This window comes from Drosophila persimilis, unplaced genomic scaffold (assembly GCF_003286085.1).
Source record: "Drosophila persimilis strain 14011-0111.01,24,50 unplaced genomic scaffold, DperRS2 tig00000863-arrow-arrow-pilon, whole genome shotgun sequence".
Lineage (NCBI taxonomy): Eukaryota > Metazoa > Arthropoda > Insecta > Diptera > Drosophilidae > Drosophila > Drosophila persimilis.
Genome location: NW_020825364.1, coordinates 28,616 through 38,803, shown reverse-complemented (window position 1 = coordinate 38,803; position 10,188 = coordinate 28,616). Strand labels below are relative to the sequence as shown.

At 46.0% G+C, this 10,188-nt stretch overlaps 2 protein-coding genes across 2 annotated transcripts; one reads left to right on the top strand and one right to left on the bottom strand.

Annotated features, from left to right (window-relative positions):
• Positions 1–4,840: 4,840 nt before the first annotated feature.
• LOC6599478 lies at positions 4,841–5,846 on the bottom strand. Its single transcript, XM_026993629.1, has 3 exons — positions 5,665–5,846; positions 5,413–5,591; positions 4,841–5,354 (listed from the first exon to the last, which is right to left on the bottom strand). The coding sequence occupies exons 1-3, from the start codon at positions 5,776–5,778 to the stop codon at positions 4,883–4,885; spliced, it is 765 nt and encodes a 254-aa protein (XP_026849430.1). The 5' UTR covers positions 5,779–5,846; the 3' UTR covers positions 4,841–4,882.
• A 1,282-nt stretch (positions 5,847–7,128) lies between these two features.
• LOC6599477 lies at positions 7,129–9,416 on the top strand. The gene is made up of 2 exons (XM_026993624.1): positions 7,129–7,258; positions 7,334–9,416. Exons 1-2 carry the CDS (start codon positions 7,183–7,185, stop codon positions 9,352–9,354), a joined length of 2,097 nt encoding a protein of 698 aa, XP_026849425.1. The 5' UTR covers positions 7,129–7,182; the 3' UTR covers positions 9,355–9,416.
• The last annotated feature ends 772 nt before the right edge of the window (positions 9,417–10,188 follow it).

Sequence of the window (10,188 nt, the reverse complement as noted above, 5' to 3'; positions counted from 1 at the left end):
GTCGGCACTGCCCCAGATGGTTAGCCAAAGTACATTATAGTCCTTGGTCGGCTGCAAGCTGGCATGGCATGGCATGGCTTGGCTTGGCTGCAACAAATGTAGCAGAAAACCGCAGCCGAGAGTAGTGCAATTAAATACAGGAAATAATGGCCACCACAGCAGGAGCAGCAGGAGCAGCAGCAGCAGCAGCAGCAGCAGCATCAGCAGGGGTGGTCCCTGTGTGTGTGTGGCACACAGGAAACGACAGGATGCAGGAAACATGCACAGCATCTTGGCCAGCAGCGGTAGCAGCATCACAGAAGAGGCGAAAAGGCGGGCCGGGCCAACAGTTTTGAGGCGGAAAGAAATGGCCAGCTTTCAGCCAGACAGAAGCCGGTGGACGCTTTCCGTAGATGGGCGCTCTCAAGGGTTGTGGCATTCACTGATTGCTGGGCTCTCAAACTAATCATCCAAAGCTAATGACTGTCCACAAATCCCTTTAAGAGTTCCTCTTTTGTCCAAGTTGCTCGCATACTATGCTCTATGACCTCTGTTTAATAGAATAGAATATTCTTTTGCTTTGGCTTTATAATGTAGCGCATTCTCGTCAGAGCTTCTACGCACACCATGGGAGTATCCATCACAGATCTAACCATACACAGACAACATTTGGCTGGGGTTTTCTCTGGCCAGAACTTTGTGTCTCAAAAGGACATCATCTCATCGAATATGGTTTTGTGGGTTGTCTTTGTGTGCGTGCGTTTGTGCGTTTGTGAGGGTGGTGGAAATATTTTATAATTCAATTTTCTATTGGCAGCTTTGAATACAGTATATCGTATCGTATCGTATAGTACATATGTATGTACATGTGCCAGACTCTAATTGAATTCAATATGCACTTAAGCGGCATCCGTTCATAATGAAATTTCGCAACAAAATTGTAGACGAAAGTGTGGCCTGGACAAAAGAGTGTCGACAAATATTGTGTTGCCATGCTAATGCAAAGTTCTGCTTCAATATATATTTCACTTTTCCATTGCACCATAAATAATATGGCAAAGAGGTGGAGGATGAGGAGGTGGAGGAGGAGGAGGAGGAGGAGAAGGAACGGAGCAGGCCAGGAAGCGGAGTCCAGGCAACAGAGAAATTGAAATTAAATTGCCATTCGACTGAAGGAATCCCCATTGCCAGTCAAAGCAAACTCTGAGCTCTGCAAAACCATATTCTCAGGCCAGATATATTATTTTCTTTTTGTATTCTCCATTCCATTCCATTCCATTCCATTCCATTCCATTCTATTCTATTCCGTTCTATTCTGTTTTATTTCATTTGATGTTTTATTTTGCACTCGGGCAAATAATCGATTGTCAGTCAGGACCAACAGGCGTTCAATTTGACTTTCAATTGGAATGTTAGCTAAAGTATGAGCAGATGCTTCAATATTGCACATAGCATTGGATATAAGTTCCGACACAGGGAGAAAACGTATCCAGAAGGAGGCGTGAAAGCCATACGATTTCCATTCAGACTCCATGCACTTCTCTCAGTGTGTGAAAAATTCCTTACGATTGAGTTCGCCTGGAGTTTTATTGATTGATTTGCAATGCCCATGGCCCATAGCCCAGGCATCAGACACAGGCACAGGCACAGGCTCAGGCACAAGAACCAGCAACAGCAACAGCTTCTGGCTTCTGCTGATGATGGAGCAACAGCTTCTTCTGCCTTCAGTCATTGGGCGTCACGTTGCGTATGCTTAATATTGTTATGCTGCTTCCATCCGCTTCTTTGCTTCTCGAAACTTTCCCCAAGAAATTCAATGATCAAGTGTACATTTTAATGAAGCACTCTGTAGTATGTACATACATATATCTAGATATGTACCTAAATACATGTATATAAATAAAAATTGTACACAGAAATCAACTCTATTGCATGCCAATTTCCGGAGAAAAGTATGTATGTACATACATATGTACATATGTATATTCGCATCGGAAGAGGGTAGGAATGGCTTTTGGGTAGTTCAAACTTTTTTCATTAAAACTCTTGAGCTAGAGTGCCACCGGGGAGAGGGAGAGGGAGAGAGGGTTCCGGGGGCTTCTGTGCAGAAGCCCCATCTGGGCTAAGTGAGTGCAAAATGTTATTTTATTGTCAACAAGCTAAGTTACCCAAAAAATTCACTCCAAAGATGAAGGAAGACCCACGCCCCCCCCCAGCTGGAGGAATTGTCGTAGCTGATGTCAAAATTTATTTAATATGCTGAATAAACAAAAAAAGCAACAAGGACACGAACACGGACACGCTCATAAACTCATTTACAAACAACTGCTCCCAAGGAATATTTTTTAATATTACCTCAAGGATTTCCTTGCCTCAACTCTCCATTCCCATTCCCATTCTATTTATGAAAATATAAATATTTCTATATCGGCTTGGCCAACGCCCCACAACTTTTTTCATTAATTTAAAAACGTCTAGAGTATTGGCGTGTCTGGGGTGTAGGGCTCTGCACCCTAGTGATTAGTCCTCGGCAAATCACTTTCCACACTGAAAGCCATGCTGGAAAAGTCATTAAAAATGTTATTGTAACTTTTGGCACTCAACGCTCTGGCGGGGACAGAATTATTATCAACTTATGCTGTCGATTTTCGCCGGTTTGGGAAGCATCTGGTTAAATTTTCATACTTTTTTCATACATTAAATAATTGAATTGATTAATAAAATATCAGAAGAAGGAGATGAAAACTGTACAGAGGACAAAGGACAGAGAGCTAGAAGGGCAGAAGAGCGGAAAAGTCGATGCAGCAGTTGTTTTTAGAATAACCTTACTACGGTTTACGGTTACCAATTTATGGTTAAAGATTGTCTAAATTTCATCTGGAATTCGTGCATCCCACTATTCGCATTCCAACTGACACAAAAAACAACGTTAGCCAAGCGGAGAGTAGAAGTATGGGGATGGAAAAACAACCAGAGATACCATGAATATGCATGGGGCATGTGCATATTGGTAATGGCATTGCCAAGCCAACGAAAAGTTGCTTAAAAAATCATCAAAAAATTCGCGTTAAGTGCAGGAGAGCTTTTTGGTTGAGGCAGATGCGTCAGCATCCGCTGGCTACGTGTCCGTATCCGTATCCGTATCCACATCCACATCCACATCCACACCAACATCCAAATCTGTCATGCTCTTTGCTGCTGGTGCTGCGGTTGGAGAAAAAAACAAAAATGAATATGGAAAGAACAGATCTACTTGTAAAACCGCATTCAAAAAGCTGAAGCAAACACGGGAATGGAAGTGAGAGTGGGGATTGCTTAAAGCTTGAACTCAATATGTGCATAACTTTCGCTTTCCTGTGACACACAGGAGGGGCTGTGCTGGTCCCCTGCTCTACTGTGGTGGCGGCCCTACTTCTCTGCTTTGTCGTAGGCAATCTGTGACCCAAATCCCAGAGACCGACGCCTTAAAGCCTTAAGCAAACTGTGTCAGTTGGCAGCCACTCCACTCCGCCTGGTTTTCCGCTCAGCTCAGCTCAGCTCCGCTCCGCTCCACTCCAGAACCACTACCTCTACCTCCACAGCCACCTTCACCTCCACCTCCACCTCCATTTCTACGTTCTGCCTCTACTCTCTCTTCTTTGCCTACTCTCGCATCAAAAAACAAATATTGGCTCTTGCCGCAATAACCAGGTAAGCCCCATGCTAAGTTCTGCTCTATCATCGGGGGCCCCGGGTCTCCATTCTCCATAGAAAATGGGTCACACTCCACGCTCCCATTCCCACTCCCACTCCCACTCCCACTCCCACTTCCACTCCCTCTCCCACCCATGCCATCGCGCTGTTATGGCAACTAAAGGATAGGCAAAATTATAGGCAAAACTTTGAGCCATTGTAATTGCGTCACAGATATGACTTTAACCCTTTTGGCGGCATCAGCTCTCAAGGCATAGATTCTCTCTCGCACACACCATATCGTGGGGCTTTGAAATTTTAATGGCATTTAAGTGAGTGTACAGGGGCGTGGCTGTCGCGCTTGAATTAACAAATTAATGCAAATGCTTTTTGAAATCATTCCACTCATCCGCATGCCTCAATCCTCCTGCCTTGTCCTCGCTTAACCTTAATTTAATGAATATTTATGAGCAGCGGCATGTTTTTTCCCTGTCTTATTTTTGCATCATCTTGGCGGGGACGCAATCGGGGAAGGGGACGTGGACGGGGAAAGGAAAGGGAACGTGGACGGGTACGGGGACTACTGCATTTCGATCTCAGGTTGTAATTTAATTGCAATAAAGAAAAAGCAGTAGCAACAGCAACCAGAAGCAACAACATCCGTTTCCGTTTGCACCACGACATCCCGTCAAGTGCGGCAATCGCATTAGAATGCCGCGAAGCTGTCGTCCATCTCCCGTCCCATCTCCGTCGTGATGGATGAGCACTCTGACACTCCACTCTCCCCCTCCTGTCGGTCGATCATTGCACTCCATGCTCCTCCGACGCTGACTCTGACTCTGGGTCTGAAACAAAGTCAGCCTGCGGCTCTCACAACTGCTCCTGGTCGTGTTTCTCCTCCTTCGCCTGCTCCTGCTTCTGCTCATGCTCTTCGTTGCACTCGTTTAATTGCATTATGCCGCAGGTTGTCGCATTGCCCTGAAACTCCTGGCACTCCAAAGACGACGGACAACGACACTGCATTAATTTGCATGTGAAAAAACTGCATTCCCCCCCCTTTTTCTGTGGCTCAACTTGGATGATGATGCTGCTGCTGCTTGCCCTCCAGTGGATTTAATGAAGTCAACAAGCTGCGGCTGCTTTTTGCCAGACGAATAGACGAAGAGAGCTTCTGTCTCCAGTTTCCACTTTAAGTAGTACGTTTATTCCAATGAGAAAACAATGAACAATTTCACTGGCACTTTCCTATCTTAGCGCGAGGTGCCATTAAACGATTCTCCAAACGAGGGGATACATGTTTGGGGGAAAAGGTGAAACAATTGCATGCCTTGAGATTGGGGGGCACGAGATTGTTGTCCAGTTTCTGGCAGCAGGAAGGGACAAAGTCGTCCTTAACCACCGTCCTGTTGTTACGCAGCCAGGAGATGCTGGCAGTGGAGCCAAACAGCACCATATTTTCACGGATCATCCGATAAGCCTTGATAGCCTCATCGTTGTTCGTGTAGGCAAATATGTGCGCGTACCTACGCGGGCGATACTCGTAGACACGGACACTTTTGAAGGCGCACAAGGAGCGCATCTGTTGGTAAACATGGTAGGGACTCGGATCGTGGCTCTCCTTTGTCAGCATGATCAACTCCCTCGCGTTTCGTGATGGATATATGGCAATGTCCAAGTGTATAGCACGGAAGCGCTGGCTTAAACTAAAGAAGATAAAGAAGTTAATAAATGGATATATATTCTATTGGATAACAAACGCACACTTGAATAGCCTCCGTCTGAAGGGACGTATCGATGTACTGCAGAAAGGCGAATCCACGACTGTTGTATTGAAAGTCAACCTTGAAGCGCATTACAAAGATCTCACCCAGTTCGCTAGCCACCCGAGCGATCTCGTCTATGTTATATGAGGCATACGGTGCCTTGAACATCAGATATAGCTGGTGAACAAAAAAGGTTTGGTTAGCCTCTCAATGTGTGGAGTGGAGTGCGTGGGGACGCGACAGGCCTTACTTCGCCGGCACCATTTTGCAACTCGGATCGGAGCGTCTTGTTAAGCACGCGTCGTGAGGCAATGTAGACGGTTCCGTTCAACTGCCTTTTGGAGTATTGGCTATGAAAATCCATTTTAAAAAGCAGAAAGCCCACACAAAATTCTACGGCACGTGCGCAAAGGGTGAAAAGACTTTTGGTTCGACCAGACTGTGCGAAAAGAAACTATTGCAGTGCTGCCACATGGCAGCGATCAATCGATTGATCGAGAGTAAATCGATAGAAACTCAAATTTGAATGTGTATTTAAGTATCAGGTTTTCAAATAGGAACTTCGCAGCAGTTTGAACTATTCGTATTCTCCAGGGTATCACTTGCTGATTTTAGTAGACTTTTGTTCTATCTAGCTGCTTTTTGTTGTTTTTTCATGTCGGGGCATCTCTTTGCTTTGTTTTTTGACAGGCAGCGCGTGCTTTTTTCTAGCTCATGCCTAACAATATAAATGTGTGCAGGCAGGCACAGCTTTTGCACCAGTGCTTGCCACAAGCCGCAGCACCAACGTATCGCTGCGGTTGGGCCCACCCTATCTGGGGGCATTGTAGAGGTTGCGGTGCACTCAAGTGCCTGCTGCTTCTGCTTCTGCTTCTGCTTCTGGGCTGGTGCTGGTTCTGGTGCTGCTTCATTTTCCTAATTTATACGCGCGCTGTGCTAATGAAAATTTACGTGGCAAGGCGACCGCACACTTTGTTGCCGGCGTGTGGTTTGGGATGGTGGTGGGTGCTACAAGAGGAGCGGTGTGGGTGGGATATGGCACTTGAGCCAGCACCCAAGATACTCTGTGCTGCACCTCTATCGCGTCCACTGATCCCCAAAACTCTGGGGTTGGTGAACATTCATAGATACACTTCGCAAGCCGGAAGATTTATTTCAAAAGGAGAATTTCATTCAAATTTTCTGTAAAAGTAAAATAAAAAATAAAAAGGGGAACTTTTTAAATCTGATTGAAAGTGTTAGTCGAAAAATGGAAAAGGACACTCGAGAAGTGAAGCTGGATAACTATTTCCGATCCCAGGTTAGCAGCTATGAGAGGTACCACAAGAGCTTTACCTGCCAGTCGGATCGGGTAATGATTGACAAATGGTTGGCGGTTTTCAATGCGTCTCCCGCTGCCGAGAAGATTGCCAGGAACGGACTGATGCTTCTCCTGAACGGTCACCTGTCGGACTTCGGCGCCCTCAAGGATCCTTTCACGGATATGCACAATTTGGGCAAAAATCTCAACATCGTGTTAGATAATTATGAGGGAATCCCGGAATCGGATATGATTGACCAAGCAGCTCCCTCAGAACAAACCGAAACCCCTTCGTCTCGGCGTATTGAAGAAGGATACCTGGAATCCATTTCAGAGGTCTCCTCGGGGCTTGGGTCCTCCGATGAGCAGCCCTCCAGCGCCATCACAGTGATAAGAAATCTAAGCCATCGGCGGTCTAACCACAGTCCTGATTCCCTTGGATGTCGTCATCAATCAAATGAAAGCGTTATGCAGAAGATACAATCCTTCGAGAGAATCGCTCAGCGAACTCAAATGGAAGCCGCTTTGAATTCTACCAAAGGCAGTGAGCACTTTCTAAACTTCCGAAAGATTTTGGCAAAACGAATAACCTCCGTCAACCTGCCATGTCTCACTGCAGGGGAGCCTCGAAAAGCTGCTATCAACGAATACGCCTCTTTGGGTGACTTGCAACTCCGCTTTGAGGAACTGGCCAAGCGCTTGGGTATTGACTCCTCTCAAAACAGCAGCCTAACGGAGGGGCAGTCACCAGCAAGAGAATCACCAGAATGCGCTATCCTGGGAGCAACTCCTTCTTTGGGTGAGAAAATAAGGACCATGGCTCAGTACAATGAGAAATGGCTACGTGCGGTTGCCAAAACCGAACGGATACCAGGAAGAGCTAAGCAAAACCTGCCAGAACCTTCCCAGGACCCGGTAGAGATGAGTCAACGCAGCCAGGAATGGCGGCACGACGATGTAACAGACAAGCGGACCAATGCCATAATTCCATCACCTTCTCTTGGTGAGAAAATAAGGATCATGACCCAGAACCACGACACACCGAATTCCGAGTGTACCACATCCAAACGGACACAAGGCGGCGTTGAGCAGATGACACCAATAGTCCCAAAGTCTCTACTTGGCAAAAATGTGCGATATCAGGATCAAAAGATCTGTGAATATCGTGCTATGGCACCGAGTTCTAAGGATGCCACAACAGGATGCGCACCACGAGGGTGCGAACCAATAGAAAACCCAAGCACAAAGGAGATCTGGAGTACACGTCGCGAGGAACCACGATCCAAAGATGCCACTACCGAATGGACACCAAGAGATGGTGAAAGAACAGTAAGACCTTCTTACGTTGAACAGATCCGTAGTAAACGCTTTATGGAACCGCGTTTCAAGGACGCCACAACCGAATGGACACCAAGAGAACCAACAGAAAAGTCAAGCCCGAAACCTTCACAGGATGATCCCAAGCAGATTCGGAATAAAGGCCGTAAGGCACCGAGTTCTAAGGATGCCACAACAGGATGCACACCACGAGGGTGCGAGCCAATAGAAACAGCAAGACCTGCAATGGATGATCAAAAGGTTATCCGGAGTACACGCCACGAGGAACCACGATCCAAAGATGCCACAACCGAATGGACCCCACGAGATGGTGTGATGGATGATCAAAAGAAGATCCGGAGTAAAGGCCACGAAGAACCACCAAAAAAAGAAGAACTAACAACAAAATTCAATAAAAATTCGACAAAACCTTCCCTGGACGATATAGCAAGGATCCTGACGAAATTCTCTGAAAAACCGTGTTCCAAAGATGCCGCAACTGAATGGACACCAAGAGAAGGCAGAAATATAGAGAACCCAAGCTTAAAACTGGTTGATCGAAAGCAGACACGGAGTAAGCGCCACGAAGAGCCGCGTCCCAAAGACGCAACAATCAAAGGGACACCAAAAGGTTATGCCCAAGATGAAACCATAGTCTCCTCTTCAGATGAACAAATACGGATTCTGACTGAAAGGAACGAGGAACTGCGTCGCCAGTGCCTGGTGTACTACCATGAAGATGGCCGTTTGAGGAAGCACCCAGCGGATGGCTCTCAGTTTAAACGTATGTCCAAGGGTTTCGAAATCGGTGTCTTTCGGTGCATGAAGCGTCTCAGGCGCTGGAACGGAGCTCCACATAGCCTGAAGTTCTTTTTAACTGTCTTCAAGAGTTGCGGAGTGCGCGTGGGTCATTCGCGATTGCGGACCTTGGACCGGCGCTTGGAGCAGATGGCCACTAGGTGGTTGGATGAGCAGCTGCGCATCCGAAGGGAGCGCGTCTGGAGCCTCTACCGCCAGTCCGTAGAGTCCAAGGGAGAGAGTGAGCCCATACTCACGCCGAGGGTAGCGAAAGAGCTGGACCAACTGATTGAGAGCCGCAAGCAAATCATAATGGAGGAGATGGCCCACACGGCCAAGCTGAAGGAGCTCTGGGTGGAGTACTGTCTCGGCAAGATCCGGGACCAGCAGTTGCAGCAGGTCCTGCAGAAACTCGATGAGAAGTACCTGCAGCTCGTGAAGGGCTTGAATAAGCTGGCCCGCCGTCAGGACAAGCTCTCGAAGCATAGCGCAGCGCTGGGTTGCTCATTAATTAATTTAATTTAAGCACTACACTACGCTTTATTAAAAACCTGACTAAAATGGAAACAAACAAATTACACAAACAAAATAAAGGAACAATATACACGTAAAGAGAAGTAACCTTTTTATAATTATGCAATGTTTCCGCTGCTGCTTTGCACAAAAACGCAGAAAAATTTGAAATGTATTTATGAGCAAAAATACCCTGTACTGGAAATTATAAACAAGTTCGTAGGCAAATTAAAAATCGAAATATGCTTGTTGTACAATCACAAATATTCTATAAAATTAAACGAGACGTAATGTATATTTTGAACCCACACTACCATGTTGCCCAGTACACCCTTTACTGAACAAACTCCCAAAGGGTATTAATAACAAAGCGAAATGCAAGGAAAATGGTTGCCAGCTGGCTGGGGAGCATTTGCCATTTTGTAAGCAAACTGAAAATTAGCACTAAAAAGGAAATAAAACATAGGAAAAGAGAAATAGAAAACTGTCGCTAAAAGCGTTGGTCCCCAGTACTGGCCAGAGTCGACGGGGCGTGGTCAAGCAGGGAGAGGGAGAGGCAGAGGGCGAGGGAGAGGGACTGAAAGTCGAGCGGTGTTCAGTGGTCACTGAACTTCACTTTGAATTGCAGTAAGCCTGAAGCCCAAGTTAAAGCAATGCAAACTACTTTATACACGTACATACATATATAGTACGTATAATGTACATATATGTATGTACATAAATATCTGTACGAATATAGAATATGTACATATATACATATACTCGTAAAAGCTATAACTTTGCCATTAATGATGGCTTCATCAGCTTTCGGTTCGGGGTAAAATTTATGGTCTATATTCAGAAATT

What these genes read in the sequence shown, in the direction of transcription:
- LOC6599478 (XM_026993629.1), bottom strand. Translation starts at nt 5,778, where the DNA reads ATGGATTTTCATAGCCAATACTCCAAAAGGCAGTTGAACGGAACCGTC. An exon ending in TGCAAAATGGTGCCGGCGAA is followed by an intron (nt 5,592 to 5,664) that starts GTAAGGCCTGTC and finishes TTTGTTCACCAG; the next exon opens with CTATATCTGATGTTCAAGGC. An exon ending in CAGACGGAGGCTATTCAAGT is followed by an intron (nt 5,355 to 5,412) that starts GTGCGTTTGTTA and finishes TATCTTCTTTAG; the next exon opens with TTTAAGCCAGCGCTTCCGTG.
- LOC6599477 (XM_026993624.1), top strand. Translation starts at nt 7,183, where the DNA reads ATGCAGAAGATACAATCCTTCGAGAGAATCGCTCAGCGAACTCAAATG. An exon ending in TTTGAATTCTACCAAAGGCA is followed by an intron (nt 7,259 to 7,333) that starts GTGAGCACTTTC and finishes GTCTCACTGCAG; the next exon opens with GGGAGCCTCGAAAAGCTGCT.